We start from the raw sequence: 16,419 nt of genomic DNA on the forward strand, positions 1-16,419 counted from the left end.
GGATCTGGCTGAGATGGCGAAGCTTGATTAGAGACAGGGGGGAAAAATCATTACTGACATTTGTTAAGGAATGGAAATTTCTTATGGACCTTTTGAGTGAAACAGAAAATGAACTGGTAATATCAGGGTTTGAATATTGGAATAATGCAGGTTTATAGAAGATGGAATGGTTGGGTTTTAAGGAATGAATATTATATGTAGCTGCAGGACAGGGAGCCGGAAGTCATAGAATCATAGAATCTTAAGAGTTGGAAGGGACCCCCAGGGTCATCTAGTCCAACCCCGTGAAATGCAGAAATCTCAGCTAAAGCATCTGTGAGAGATGGCCATCCAAACCTCTGCTTAAAAACCTCCATGGATGGAGATTCTGTTCCATTGCCGAATGGCTCTTACTGTCAGAAAGTTATTCCTGGTGTTTGGTCAGAATCTCCTTTATAATGAATCTCCTTTTTTGGGTTTGTATGGATGATTTATATCTATTTTTAAGTTCATGGAATTGATTTTGATGTCCTTAGAGCTTGTGCTTCTGTTTTATTCTGTTTTCACCCTGTATACCATTTTGAAGGCTTTATGCCACGCAGAAGTCTATAAATTTGATTCATACATAAAAAGATATGTATTATCTTAATCCTCTTTTCTTTAATAGCAGTTAAAGAAATGTAGGCAACCTTGAAGAGGAATTAAGAATGTGGAAGTTTCCCCCATCACTCAGCCTAGTAAAAGTGATTCTCTTTACTTTCTTAACTTCTGTACACCAGACTGCTGTAATTGGAAGAGAAATAAGGAAATGAAGAATGTCTGACTGGTGTTGAAATGGTCAGTTTAAATAAAATAACAAACAGGTCTTTAGCCAATCTAGACAATTAAGGAAAAACACCCCCATCACACCACATTGTAAAAATGTTCAGGAATTTTCATTGTTGTTTCATGGTAATTTAAAACCCACCTGGCTCTTTTAATAGACAGATTTAACTACTTCATGAAGAGAAATGATCTGAAGGGTGATTTCAAAGGAATTAACTCTTTTGGCTAAGCACACCCACGAAGACAAACAAACTGACTCAAGTTATTTTTCAGAAAGTCAAATTTACCTTCAGAATGCAAATTTTTAAAAAAACAACCACAAAATACCTAAAATCTTCACTTGAGAATATACAAAACATTGTAATAAAATTGCTCTTACATGGTTTCACAATTGATTTAAATACTGAACAGGTAAGAAAGCGAGGAGTCTAAGAATAAAAGACGTGTTAACAATGAATAATATATTACAGTTCTAGTTTGTTTGTTTTTTAAAAAAGAGGAAAGCAATAACCATCAATATGCAAAAAACAACAACCACCCTGGTATTTTCTAGAATCCCTCCCCCCATTTTCTCATTAAGAGGGAAAGACAATGATAGGAATTCTTAAATATGGGTTTATGTATTTCATCCTGATACGGATCTCTTGCTACATATGGATAGCTCTAAATATCCTGTTGAAAACGTAATAACGCCGAAGCTATTGACAGCTGTGATAAAAACTGTTTCAATTTCTAGCTATAGAGAAGTCACGGGTGTGTTTGTGGGCAAATGGCATGGAGGGCAGTAAGAGTAAGGGGAGCAAATAGGTTGGGGGGCTTCCGTCAATCGAAATAAGAGGTGGGGGAAGGGCACCGCAGATTGAGAATCATCTTCTTTTTGGCGATTCCTCGTAGCCGAGTAAGATTGTCTTCCATAAACACGGTTTTAACAATGAGTCCGTAAGTGACTTTGGAGGCCAATTCTGGATCCACACCTCCTTCCACAGTGGGGACATTGGTTCCCAGGCGGGAGATGGTCACGGTGTGGATTTGCCGAACGTGCCTTCCTCTTAGCACGTTTCTCCCTTGTGTCCTGAGTTTGAGTGTCTTCAAAGCCCATGACACCTTTGGTAAAGGCTGTTCTCCAACTGGAGCGCTCGCCGATGACGTAAGAGAAGTCACCTTTTACATTTTTTAAAGATTTGCCTTGAGACAGTCTTTAAACCTCTTTTGTTTCTTGACCACCAGCATTACGCTTTCCATTTTTAAGTTCGGAATAGAGTAGCTGCTTTGGAAGACGATGATCAGGCATCCGCCCAACATGACCAGTCCAATGAAGTTGATGTTGAAGAATCGTTGCTTCAACACTGGTGATTCCCCCCCCCCCAAATATTGGCTCCATGGTTCTTTAGTTGTGTCCAGTATCTGTCTCTTCGACCTCTGCTTTGAACATCTGATTGTCTATTTTTTGGGGAAAGACTGCTGGACCATTGGCTTAGGACAGCAGGGCAAGCCTTAGAAGAAGTCTTAAACACAGGGGCCACTCTTAAAAGCAGTTGCCCCAATCTCTTTCCCTTCAGCTTGAAATCCAGGTCTGTATTGTGATGGCAGGAAGCCATCTTCTTCAAGAACCAGTTTGGAGTTCATCAGTCATGGTCTTACACAAACCCTAAGACTGTTCTGCAAAAGTTTGGCGAAGCTGAAGAGCTTCTCTGTCATGCAATTTCCGTAATTTACAGTTCCTTTATCTTGAACATGCTGGATTAAAGACATTTGGGTCCTATTAAAGTCAGCTGGCTTAACCTTCAGCCCTAGGGTGAGGTTAGCTAGCTGGTAGACCACCCGCCATCACCGTTATCTGATTCATTTTTTGGCAGGCTTGGAGTTGCTGAAAGTGACATAGACCACCCCTGTTTCCTGGTTGCCTCCGTTTGAGTGGAAGTCTTCTGCTGGGCTGTTCAGGTACCTACGAAGGATTGGAGAGGCCGTCACTTCATATCTAGTAGGGCAGGAGACCATGTCGCATGTGGAGGAGGTCTGCGTCTCTGACTGTTTGGTGACGGTGGTGGAAGAAGTGATGATTTTGTTTCCAAACTGGTCCACCTCCTCATACTGTTCCGTTACGGTTCGAGTAGCCCCATAGAGCTTGGATCCATCGGAACTCGTCTGAAGTTCTAGTATGCTTTTCTGCCTTCGTGGATTTGATGGGCTTAAAGAGCTCAGGGGAGCTCCTCCTCCTTGAGTCAAGCTTTGGGAGGTCTCCCGTTCCTGATCACCATTGCTGCTAAGGTGATGTTGGAGATGGTCAGGACTACGGAGATATTGCTGCTTAATTAAGCTCCCTCCTTTTTTCATCTTGATGAGCTCCTGCTCACCTTCACTGAAGGTCAAGTTGCAGCCGTCAGACCTCACCGAGTGACGTGGCAAGGAGCTAAAAATATCCTGAGCAAACGTGTCCCTTTCTGCTGCCCTGTCCAAGTAGTCTGAGGAAGAGCAACGCGCCGTTTTGGGGGATTCTGCGGTCTTCCGTGCAGCCGACTGAATGGAGATGTAGGAAGGGGAGGAAGGAGAAGTGGCTCGAGGCTGAACAATGCAGGGGACCCCTAGCTCCACTTTGGGCACCTCGTGCCTCCTTTCCTCTTCACAGGATGAGTTCTGCACCCCTCTTTCTTGTTTGGCTTTGCTGGAGACAATGCTGATCTTGCGGATGTTGTTGCCGGCTGCAAGGCCCTGGGAACTCCCAAGAGACTCCTTGAGAAGTCCGGAGAGGCCAGCTATGTCTGATTCAGATTTTAGGCTGGAAATAGAATACAGGGCTTTCCTGATGGTCTCTTCAATGTCTAGCAGCCTGCTCAGGGTCTGCTCCTTTAGATGAGTGATCTCAGCACTGGCTCTCTCTAGATCTTCAAAGGCTAACTCCACCGATGAAACACTGTCAGCATCTTCGCGTGCTTCTTTCATCTGCCCAACCTTCTCCGCCTTGGGCTGTTTCGCCAGGTGAGCTTTGTGATACACCACCCACTCAGGGACGTTCTCGAAGAGGCTTCTCAAGGCTTTCACATCCACCTTGGAGGTTTCCTCCTCAAACTCCTTCACCCGGGTTAGTATTTCCTGGAGCTCCTCTTGCCTTCGCAGGTTCTCAAATATCTCCATGGCTTCCTTGACGTTCCCTTTCATGATCTCCTCCTTGTGAACAGACAGCCTCTTGCGACGTTCGTCTTCGGTTTCTCGGCACGCTTTCTCCCGCATGACCACGACTGGCTTTTCCATCTCTTGTTCAGCCTTCGCTTCCGGTTCTCCTAACCCCCTGCTGCTCACAGACTGGTGCCCTTTAAAGAACTGCTTTGATTGTGAAGACATTGAACCAGAAGTTCCTGGTGTCTCTTCCTGTGCCCTTAGACTTGTTCTCTTTGTAGCAGAGGCTCCAATGACGGTTGCCTTTTCTATCTTCGATGAGGAGACATGGGCTGTGACGGTTCCTTTTCTCAGAATATTGGCCTCACATGTTGCAGAGAGATATGGCTTCCTCTGACCCTCCACATTAGGAAGACCCATTTGGCATCCAAGAGGTGAGAGAGAGTCTTGCTTGCCAGGTAGCAAGCAACTCTTTTCTTGTTGGCACAACTCCAGAGATCCTTGGATTTGGGTAGTAGGGTGGCAGTTCCCTCCTCCGCAGGCAACTGACCCAGTTTTAATCTCCTCTGATGAAGACGCTTCCACTTTGCTCTGCCCTTCCTTCTTTGCCTTATATTTTTCTTCCGCTACTTGCAGAGGGGTCTTGACGGTACTTTTCGTGGCCCTCTTCTCAAAAGCGACGTCCGTGACGACAGTCGGCACGAGGCAACCCGTCAAATCATCTCCGCATGCAGATTTCTTCCCTGCATCAGCCTCCCCAGGTGCCCTGCTTTGGTTTGTAGGGGAAGCCATAGGTTTGTCCTGTTCAGTTGTGGCTGGAGCTTTGGGTGGGGAAAGGGGAGGCACCAGTTTTCCCGACTGCCCTTTCCTGCAGCAGGGAGGGTGGGGCGGTGCTTCCTTCAAAAGGAAGTCTGGTTTCGGAGGTGGGACAGGTTTCTTCCTTGGCGGGGCGAGGACATCGGGCTTGGGGGCAAGTTGCGGCTTCTCTAAAGGACGCTGGTTGCTGGGCTTGGCAGGTGGAGGAGGGAGAGTCTGAGGAACATGGGTTGGTGTGGGGAGGCCATGCTCTACAGCCTCTGCTTCTCTCAGTTTGGTTGGGGGTGGCGAGCTGCATTCGGCCATCACTGAAGCTGAAGCTGGAGGAGGAGGAGGAAAGTCATTAAGAGCTTGCGAGCCTGAAGCCGCTACAGCAGCTGCCTGACTACTAACAGACTGAGACTCGTGTTTCTTTTTACAAGTGGAATGGGACAGCCCTGCATTCCTGTATATCATGGCCGCTTTAAAATCTCCTTTGGAGACATTAACGTTAGACTTCTCCAGGGACTCGAGCGCGGCTTTTAAGGTGCCACGGACAACGTCCTCTTTGTCTACTTTGTCTCTTTGTTCTGTGGCGGCACTCTGGAGGGCCCGGATAGCGGTCTTTACATCCCCTCTGATTATCGCCTCTTGCTCTCGTTCTTCTGGAACGGAAGAGTGCTCTTTGTAATCAGACTCGACAAATGGGTTTACATAGGACTTCACTGGCGTGGCAGTATACAGGCCGTCCTTAATACTAAGATCTGCACTAGGTGCAGCTCGGCCGTCTGGGCAGGCTGCAACGGGCAGCGCACCTCCCTGGACTTCCTCAGAAGCACTGACCTTTGCGTGGGACACCATGGTCTTCTGAGACACGCTTGCATGGGACCTGGAGGCCTCCTGCACGCGGAGGAAGGTGACGTTGCTCGCTTGCTGCTGCTGCTGCTTGGTGGCCACGCAGCCCTCTGTGTTTGCTGCAGCGGATTGCACGGCAGCCTGGGGCTGCGCAGGGCTCAGCTGAATCTCTTCGGTCGTCTTCTGCAGCTTGCTCTGGACTTGGTGCTGAAGGCTTTGGGCCTCTGCTGTGGCCAGCCGTAGGCTTTGCATCGCTGCTTGAAGGTCGCTCCCCAGAACCTGCGTTTTGGGCTGTGCTGCCACCTGGCTGGCTTCCCCGACCGTGGAACAGTGGGTCACCCCAGCTGTATTATCCTTCTGATCTGCTACTTTGGTGGTGGTAGTGATGAGAGCTGTGCCCTCTTTCCTGTTGCCCAAGATAATTTGTTCTTCTCTTGCTACCCTGTGGCTACCATTCTGTGCCTTTTGCACTGACTGCATGGGCAAATCAACACTCCCAGAAACAAGACTGTCTTTGACTATCACAGGGGGTGGGGCAGAGGAACCTAGGTCACTTGCATGCATCGCTTTCCTTTCTAATGTACCTTCTTTGCTCTCACATAAGACCACTCGCTTAGCCCCACTGCTATTCCCCAGCACAATGTCTGCTGCTGCTGCTGCCACAGTTTTTTCCTCCTGCGGCTGGGCAGGAGATACTCTGACCTCTTCCACCGCTTTCAGGGACTCCTCTTTTGCTTGCGAGGAAACCAGGCCCTCTATCTCGGAATCCCTTTGGAGGTTCTTTAAGTAATCCAGGTCTCCCTTTTCGATGCAGCTGGTGTACAGCTGGACATTTCCTCTCTCATTGTCCTCTCGCCGGACGGTCGCCATTGCCCTCTGCTCCTGGGCAGAAGCCAACAGATTCCCAATCATCGACTTGACATCCCCCTTGACAAACTGCTGCTGTTGAGCAACGCGGTGAAGGAGAGAGTAGATGGTCAAGTTTGCTGACCCCATTTGTGTCTCCTGCATAACGATCCCTTTCTTGCTTGAGGTGTCTTGGCTAAGAACTTCTTGGAGAGCCTTTGCCGCATTGCTGCTCAACTCCTCTTGGCTCTTTTCAACCTTGACAGACTCCAATAGCTGCACCGCACTGATTTTGATATCCCCACTCTCTTTTTCCTGCACCAAAACCCCCTGGCTCTCCACGTTGGGCCTCTGAAGCAGCCGCATCAAGATCCTTTGCAGGTTGCCTCCCATGACCTCTTCCTTTTGGATTTCGGGGGCTCCTTGGCTGCTGAGTTGATACTTGGCCATCTTGACGCTCTCAATGTCGTTGGCTTCGATAAGGATGCCGTCGTGTTGGATCACTTGGTAGGAGAAGAGAACTCCCAAAGTGTCCTTTATGGTTCTCTCCCTAACTTCTGTTTCTGTGCAGTGTTGAGAAGCGCTGAGCTTGTCCAGAGGCGTGCTTTCAAACAACCACGTGGTGCTCTTCACGTCGGCCTGAGGGACCAGCTCTTGGGGCTCAGCACTTGCAGAAGCCTCTGTGTCTTTCAGGCTGTCCATGGGCTGAGTCTCAAACAGCCACGTGCAGCGTTTCACATCCCCTTTGGCAATGTCCTCCCTCTGTACTGTGTTCAGGCTGGAGGTGCTTTCAGATTCTCCTCTGAGGGAGTCAATAGGCTGGTTTTCAAAAAGCCAGGTGGATGTCCTCACATCTCCTTGCTGAACATCACTGACACTGACCATCCTCACGTACTTCTTTTGACTCACTTGCTCTGATTCAAAGAGTTGCTTGTTGGACTGGACGTCCCCCTTTGGCACGTCGTCAACAGTTTTCAAGACAGGCCTCTTCTCATCAGCGATGGAATCCAGAGGCTCTGTTTCAAACCTCCACCTGGCTGTTTGGACATCTCCCTTCTTGACGTCCTCTTGGGTAACAGCCCTGATCACAAACACCTCTTCGTCTTTCTTGATCTGGTCCAAGGGTTTGGTCTCAAACTGCCACCGGGCGCCTTTTACATCCCCTTTCATGATTTCTTCCTTCTTCACAGATGTGACCTCGTGGTATCCCCCGTCTCTGTCCTGGATGGCGTAAAGAGGCTGTGTTTCAAACAGCATTGTGCAGGACTTGACACTGTCTTTGTTCATGGTCTCGTCCTGGATTTTCTTGATTTGCATCTCATTCTCTTTGTCGTGGATCTGATCCAGGGAGTAGGTTTCGAAGACGAATCTCTTGCCTCCGACATCTCCACCTCGGATGTCCTTTTCGGGGGGCACCTCTTGAATGCCCTCCGTGCTGCTTTTCAAGGTATCCATGGGGCAGTTTTCAAAGAGCCAGGTGAACTTGTGCACGGCCCCTGCCTTGATGTTCCCATCTGCTGGGATATCGATGGCCTTCATGGACGGGCTGGACTTACCAGCTGAATCTAAGGGCTTCGCTTCAAAAAACTCCTTCACCCTGGACACTTCACCGGACTGGATCTCCACACGGCTGGAGTACCGGATTATTTTCTTTGAATCAGCGTCACTAGTGATGTTATTGATTAAGGGTTCCGTCTCAAACAGGTGTCTGGCCGTTTTCACATCCACCCCTTGCAATTCGCCCTGGCAATAGGTCTTGCTGACCTGCAGATATTGTTCCTCTTGGCCTTTCAGGGAATCCAAGGGCTGTGTTTCAAACATCCATGTACACGACTTGACATCTGCTCGTGGCACAGGCTCTTCTCCGTCCTGCTTCTTCTTCTCCTCTTTCTCATACAGGGTGTCCATTGGGCGTGTCTCAAACAACCACCTACAGGTCTTCACGTCACCCCCTTGGGAAGAGTCTCCTTTCTCAGAGACCTTCTGCTCTGCCTGGTTCATCTGACTGTGGATGACGTCGATGGTCTGCGTCTCAAAAAGCCACTTGGCTGTCTCCACGTTCCCGGCAACCACCTCCTGCTTAGTGATCCCCTTGATAAGGTCCACTTTTTGGATGCTGTCGTCAAACTGGTCCAAGGGCTTGGTCTCAAACATCCACTTGTAGTTCTTGACATCTCCGCCCACAACTTCCTCTTCTCTGCTCACAGAGGTGACTTTGTGGAAGTTCCCAAAGCTGTCCTTGATGGCGTACAGAGGTGTCGTCTCGAACAGCAGCTGATTGGCTTTGACGTTCCCTGGAACGATTTCCTCTCCTTCCTTGATAGCCTCCTCGGTGCTCGCTTGCCTGATGCTATCTAAAGGGAGGGTCTCAAAGAGGCTCTTGAAGGCCTTCACGTCGCCTTTCTCCACCTCTTGTACGCTGGTGGCCGAGGAGTCATCAGGTGGAGATTTGGAGATGCTGCCCAAAGGACAGGTCTCGAAGACGTGCTTTGTTTGCCTCACCGCTCCTTTCTCCTCCTCTGAAAGCTCTACTTTCTTCAAATGACCCACTTCGAAGTCATCCTTCAGCGTCTCCATTGGCTGGGTTTCGAACAGCCAAAGGGTTGACTTCACGTCGCCTTTGATAACTTCTTCCTTGGCTGGGATGCTGTCTGAGGCTTCTCCTTTCAGGGCGTCGAGAGGCTGTGTCTCAAAAAGGAGACACTGTTTACTAACATCGGTCCCCTGGATAAGGTCTGGAGAAGCCTTGAAGTCTGCTTCTTCCACTGTAAATTCCCTTATGGCATCCAGGGGCTGTGTCTCGAACATCCATTTTGCTCCGCTGACGTTCCCCGGGGCCACCTCCTCCAGCGATATCCCTCGGATGACTTGCACTTTGGAGGTGTCCTTGTTGATTGTGTCCAGAGGCTGGGTCTCAAAGAGCCAGCGGGCCGTCTTCACGGCATTGCTCTGTATTTCCTCTCTGCAGACAGATTTGATCTCGTGCATGTTCCCTGTTTTGTCCCTGATGGCGCAGAGGGGCTCGGTTTGGAAGAGCTTGACGGTTTTCTGGACGTCGCCTTTGAGCTCTTGAATCTCCGACTTCAGCTGCAAGATGTTCTGCTCCTCCACCGAACTGCAGCGGCCCAAGGCGTCTAAGGAATGGGTTTCAAAGAGCCGGGCAGCCCCCTTCACATCCCCTCTCTGCACGGGCTCTTTGAGGACTGCCTCTTGCAAGTCGGTCTCATCCAAATACATTTTGTTCAAGGAGTCTAGCGGCTGGGTTTCAAACAACCACCGAGCTGTGTGTACATCCCCTTTGGCTTGTTCCTTCTCAGATGCCTGGGCCGAAGGGACCAGGTTGTCTCCGTTGAACGGCTGGCTTTCAAACCTCATGGACCTGTTCTTCACGTCTCCGCTCGGGATGCCTTCCTCCTCGGTCAGCTTCTTGGCGGCTTGACGTTCTCCAATGGAGTCCAGCGTCCAGTTCTCAAAGATCCAGCGCATGGATTGTACCTCTCCTGGAAGCACCGCATCTAGATTCACTATGGCCTGTGCGCCAGGGTCGTCGGTACTCAGCATTTCTGCCAGGTCCTCTGACACAGCCTCTTCCAGGTTTTTCCTCAGCTCTGGGTGCATATGGCGGTAAAGTCTCTTCAGCTCATTCACCTGGCGCTGCTGGTAGAACCTGGAGAAGGACTCCTTGGGAGGAGGTGGAGGCAGAGGATTAGTATCCTGAGTCACGGGAGCGGAAGCTGCGGCTGAGGCAGAATCCTGGGGTGGAGGAGGTGGGAGCAAATCCTCATCCGACTTGATGTTTGCCTTGGAAGACTTTTCATTCTGAGCTTCTGCCATCCTTAAGGAAACAATTTTATTTTTTTTAAAGTCAGCACAATCCCTTCGTCAGTACACCAGTTTGTTAGTGAGAAAGGTCAAATCCATGCAGCAGCTTGGGTTAATATGCCTAGCTGCGTGTTCATTCCGTACCTGCAAAGCACAACAAGCGCCACACCACTGCAAACTCGCACAACCACCACAACTGGTTTCCGGTTAGCGGTGCTAAAGACACCCGTAACCTCATTGAGAAGCTACAACACAAACTCTTCCCAGGTGCTTGTTTCTTCAGTCTTTAAGTCCTATGTTTCTATTTAGCTAGAAGAGGGGTTGCCAACCTTTTCAAGCCTGTGGGTGAATTTGGATTTTTGAGTGAGTGCAGGTGTCATGACCTCTGGTCACTTCTCTCCCCCCTTTCCAAGATCAGCTCCTCTGTGTTAAGTATAATTGTTTAATTCACACTGATATGGGAATGCCTGTGTATTGCTGAAAGGTTTAACATTGGAAAATTCCACTGCAGGATTCTAAGTGACTCTGAGCTTTAACTGAGTTGACAATTAACTATTGATGTTTTCTGCTAGCTAACACGTGAGTGTTTAACCATAGATCACATGAGAGGCATTGAACTGCAAATTCGCCATCTTGGAAGGGTGGTGGCTGGAGCTTTTTGTTCCTAGGCTCTGTGAGGATGTAAATGAAGCTCTCCAGGAGCACACAGCCTCAGGCAGGAATGCAGGATGTGGGAAGAGACAGACCTCTGCTGGAATTATTTCATATTTTATAAGATGCTAAGCCTATGCTTTGGACTGAAATATGTCTTACGGAACTGTTTGGATGTATCATCTGATGTTTTTGTTATGCTTTGAATAAAGTTCTGCAAGTAAAGTTTTTAATTAAACTTATGGGCCTTGGTAATGTTCTATTTCCAAAATGAGTCTGTTTTTATGCACCCAACCGCTTGAAGCTAAGCAATATTAATATCTGCAATACCCTGCCAAAGAGGCAGAAAGAGAGAAAGGGATGTGTATGTGCTTTCCTTTTCCAAGAGATCTGAGTAAAGGCTGAATCTTGTAGATGAATCTGAGCCTTGGAAAGTGCATAGAGTTCAAAGAGGAAGTGGGAAGGAGTGTCAATCTTCCAAGTTCCTTCATCAACTCTATGTACTTTTTGCGACAGGAAAAGAGAACCTCAACACCTCATGACTGAGGGCGAAATGAGTGGTGGTTCAGAGGCTTCATGGGTAGCAAAGGAAGACCTTGAGGGTACCATTGCACCCGAGAGCACCACATGGTTAGAGAATAACACGTTTTCCAAGTCTTGAATTCGGTTTGCCCCATTTTCACATACATTTGTGAATTTTTGCACCAGTATGCTACAGTTTGGTACTAGGACCTCGGAGACCAGGGTTCAAATCCTAACATGGCCATGAAGTCACTGCCTCTCACTACCTCACAGGGTTGTTGTTGTGATTAAAAGAGGAGAGGGAGGACCACGTACCCCACCTTGAGCTCCTTGGAGGAAAAGGAAGCATAGCAATGCGATAAGTAAATAATGTTTGCATGAGAATTCCCATGCACGTTGATCCTAATAGACACTTTTTCTTGGCACACAGTTAATTAAATTTGGCAACCAATTCCCCTCAATTCAATGCACTTTTGTGCATTTAAAAAAAATGCATTCTTTTAATGCATGAAATTTTTGCTAATATACATGTTTCGTATGCATTCATCAGTCGGGGAACCGCATTGCAAAATTCAGAGGAGTTCCCTCCTGAAGAAGAGCTGAATTTCAATATGGAAAGTGTGGCTTTTGGTATATTGCCCCTTCCGTGTTTGAACCTGATGCACAGAGGGTACCATTGAGAGGAATCCGAGAATGCAATGGGTAGCTCAGAATTTAAACAGGTGAGTCCCACCCGCTTTTTGTACAGGATGAGTCCCTCAATTGGATGCACAAGCATTTCCAGTAAACAAAAGTCTGGACAGCGTATTAGTAAACAACAGCAACGCAACAACAACAGAAATCAGTACACTGCAAACCAAACTGCAAATCACTCCAGTTTCAATCGCCGTTTAGTTAGTGCTTTCCGCCAATTCCACATTAAAGTAAAGGTAAAGGTACCCCTGCCCGTACGGGCCAGTCTTGCCAGACTCTGGGGTTGTGCGCCCATCTCACTCAAGACGCCAGGGGCCAGCGCTGTCCGGAGACACTTCCGGGTCACGTGGCCAGCGTGACATCGCTGCTCTGGCCAGAGCCAGAGCCAGAGCCGCACACGGAAACGCCGTTTACCTTCCCGCTAGTAAGCGGTCCCTATTTATCTACTTGCACCCAGGGGTGCTTTCGAACTGCTAGGTTGGCAGGCGCTGGGACCGAACGACGGGAGCGCACCCCGCCGCAGGGATTCGAACCGCCGACCTTTCGATCGGCAAGCCCTAGGTGCTGAGGCTTTAACCCACAGCGCCACCTGCGTCCCAGGTAATTCCACATTAGTGAGGTTTAAAACACGAGGTGATGTTGAAGCTCAGCGGGAGACGCAAAGCCTGCATTCATTGTTAGCATAAACCGCACAACCGCCTACAGATACTGGATTAGGCAACCACACCTATGTTTGTAGCATTTCCTACCTTATTTGCTTTCTGGTTATGCAGAGAATTAGAAAGGGATCTTGTGTATGAAATTCTGAACGAAACACAGAAAGTAGATTTATACTTATATATATATATATGCACACATACACACACATCACTAAATAAATAATGGTAAGCTACAAATATGGAAATACCAAATTCAATGTCAGTGTATAGGCGCATTTCTCTAAAGCTATTTTATCTTAATATTCTGATCTTTCAGTTTCACCATAGTGGAGGCGTATTTGTCCTGCTCTACATGAATAGACTGGTTTGACGAGCCAGGGGTGGACCTTGGTAATCCGGCACCCTGTGCAGGGCCAAAATTTGACACATGACCCCCCAGCCCAAAGCGACCTGCCCAAAGCTGGGTAAGGGAGGAGCAGGCTTTGGGAAGGAGGAATGTGGCTCTGGCAAGGTCCTAGAGCCCTCCTTCCTCCTTCCCAAAGCTGGGCAAGAGCTAACTAGGCTTTGGGAAGGAGACGAGAAGACGCCCCCTAGGGCCCTGCAAAAGAACTGATCAAAGCCCCAAAGCCACCTCTGCCATTGGCCATGGAATTCTGGGAGTGGTAGTTCAATGTGGCAGCAGCATAGGATGGGATGGGGAGACTGGGGTTCCCAAAAGAGAATCCTCTGCACTCTCACCAACTGTTATCCCCCAAGTTCTTTGGCAGGGTTGGCACATGAAAAAGAGAGCAGGGGTCCTGCACTTTTCACAGCCTGTGTAGAAGAGGGAATTCCAGCTGTTAAAATTCAGACAGTATGCAGTGCTGGACACGCACTTGGATGGCTTTAACACGAATTAGAGGGTAAGGCAACCAATCTCTAGTAGCCACAATGGTTATACAACTGCTTCCAGTGTCAGGGAAGGTTCGCCTCTGGGTACCAGTTGCTCGGAATCACAGGTGGTCAGAATACTGATGTGCTCAGGCCTTCCTGGAGGGTTTCCCTAAAAGACCTGCATTGGCTCCCAATACGTTTCCGAGCACAATTCAAAGTGTTGGTGCTGACCTTCAAAGCCCTAAACGGCCTCTGTCCACCTCCATCATTCATCCCAAACACTAAGGTCCAGCACCAAGGCCCTTCTGGCAGTTCCCTCATTGCATTCCCTCCCATTAGATGTCAAGGAAATAAACAACTATCTGACTTTTAGAAGACATCTGAAGGCAATTCTGTTTAGGGAAGTTTTTAATGTTTGAGATTTTATCATGTTTTTAGCCACCCAGAGTTATACCCAGATGGGCGGGGTATAACTACTACTACTACTACTACTACTACTACTACTTATTATTATTATTATTATTATTATTATTATTATCATCCCTGTGGAACACCTGGTTGGACCCTGTGAGAAAATGATGCTAGGTGGCCATTTGGCCTCGTCTAGCAACCAGGCTCTTTCATAAAATCATCAAATTGTAGAGTGGTCATCTAGTGCAATGCGTGAATCTCAATACGCGGTCCCCCATCCAATTTGAAGCCACACTGAACCCTGCTTAGCTTTTTCAAATGTGCTAGTGGTTTTATTGCTGCGCCCCTAGAAGGGTCCTCTTCTATACAACTGTTAAATGTGCAGGAGCCCTGATCCGTTTTGCATCAAGAGCGCTCTGTATTCATGTTGGGCTAGCTGCTCAGTTTCAGTTTCTGTCCCCTCATTTTTCCAGCAGTAAGTTCAGTTCTCAACATGCCTGCATCAGTAGGCATTTTTTTAAAAAAGTCATTAAAAAATCACCAGCGTTTTAGTGCAAATTTCTCCTAATATATACAATTTTTGTATTATAGGCTTGAAAGCAAATTTTCCTTAATAAAATCCATTTTTGCTTGTTTGTTTTTTTGTTTTCACTAACATATCCATTTCTACAGAGCCCCCCCCCCAATATATTTATTTTGCACACATGATTTGGTTGGAGACCTGCATTGCAAAATTAGAAGAACAAATTTTGAAGGAGAACTGTGCTTCGGTCAACATATTGTGTCGGAAATTCAAATTAGGATGGTTATTGCTGAAATGTGAACCAGGTTGGATTTCTCCACCATTCCTAATTCATATCAGTTATCACAGAATTGTAGAATTGTAGGGCTGAGGGTCATCTAGTCCAACCCCCTGAAATGCAGGAATATTCAATCCCATACAGGGATTGAACCTGCAACCTAAGCTGTTGCATGACTATGCCCTGAAACAAGCTGATGCCAATCTGAACACAGTGTCTGCAATTATTTGAACTTTTAAAATTGCCCGACAGCCATTTCAGATCTATGCATTGTATATTAGCTACTTGGACAGAGGGAGATGACCACAAAAACACACTCCCATAATAGCATTGACCCTCCCACCCTGTGCCCCAATTCTCCTCTACTCCAGTATGACCATTTGCTGGAGGAAGGCATGGCTCAAATACTTCTTTTAGCTCAGAAAAATGGGAGGAATGTCAAGGCTGAGAAACTTACGGGTTCTGTCAGACCACCAGGGAGATCTGCAGCGGCAGCTGCTGCCTGAGACAGATAGAGAACGGACCGCTCCTTCACAGAGGGGAACGAGGCCGTCCTGTGTCCTTGGCGAAGTATGTGGCTTTTGTGGCCCGAGCTGTTTAAAACTCCCAGGGTCTTCTCATCTGCAACAGGGACAAAGATAGATACGCTAAGATGTGTGCCAGATTTCCAGCACCAGTAGAAATACTACTTCACAGAATCACAGAACTGTAGCATCGGATGGGACCCCGAAGGTCATCTAGTCCAACCCCCTGAAATGCAGGAATCTTTTGCCCAACGAGGGGCTCGAACCCGCGACGCTGAGATTAAGAGTCTTGTGTTTTACCAGCTAAGCTATCCCAGCATTTGACCATTTGTGGAGTGAAGTCTCACCCTCCTGCTAGGAAGCTTACTGCTTCAGGGTCCAGATAATGTGTGATCCTGGGTAGCAACCGATGGCCACACCACTAAATCTGGCCTAAAGGTAAAGGTAAAGGTAAAGGGACCCCTGACCATTAGGCCCAATCGTGGCCAACTCTGGGGTTGCTGTGCTCATCTTGCTTTATCGGCCGAGGGAGCCGGTGTACAGCTTCTGGGTCATGTGGCCAGCATGACTAAGCTGCTTCTGGCGAACCAGAGCAGCGCACGGAAACGCAGTTTACTTTCCCGCCTATTTATCTACTTGCACTTTGACGTGTTTTCGAACTGCTAGGTTGGCAGGAGCAGGAACCGAGCAACGGGAGCTCACCCCATTGCAGGGATTTGAACCGCTGACCTTCTGATCGGCAAGTCCTAGGCTCTGTGGTTTAACCCACAGCGCCACCCGCGTCCAAACAGTGCCACCCACGTCCTCGTCTAGCCTACACGGTACTAAAAACAAGCCCTGCGGTTGTTAACCCCGGAAGCAAAGGAACAGTGAGGGTGAGCCCTTGCTAAGAAGTCTTGTTGAACTCAACAGGGCTTATTTTTTTTATTAGACAGATATAAGATTTCACTGTTGATCTCCTATTCTGGACCCCTCACAGCCCCATTGCTTCCTGCTCAGCTAAACTCCGCTCTGCCTAAATTCAAACTTGCTTCAAGCAGTCTCTCTGAC

At 48.0% G+C, this 16,419-nt stretch overlaps 1 protein-coding gene across 1 annotated transcript; it reads right to left on the reverse strand.

The window, feature by feature from the left end:
* Positions 1–1,069: 1,069 nt before the first annotated feature.
* Positions 1,070–15,460, reverse strand: XIRP1 (xin actin binding repeat containing 1). The gene is made up of 3 exons (XM_083703873.1): positions 15,303–15,460; positions 12,852–12,906; positions 1,070–10,249 (listed from the first exon to the last, which is right to left on the reverse strand). Exon 3 carries the CDS (start codon positions 10,246–10,248, stop codon positions 2,647–2,649), a length of 7,602 nt encoding a protein of 2,533 aa, XP_083559999.1. The 5' UTR covers position 10,249; positions 12,852–12,906; positions 15,303–15,460; the 3' UTR covers positions 1,070–2,646.
* Between the last annotated feature and the right edge of the window lie 959 nt (positions 15,461–16,419).

The sequence above is a fragment of the Podarcis gaigeae genome (genome assembly GCF_964106915.1).
Source record: "Podarcis gaigeae genome assembly, chromosome: 12".
NCBI classification, from domain to species: Eukaryota; Metazoa; Chordata; class Lepidosauria; order Squamata; family Lacertidae; genus Podarcis; species Podarcis gaigeae.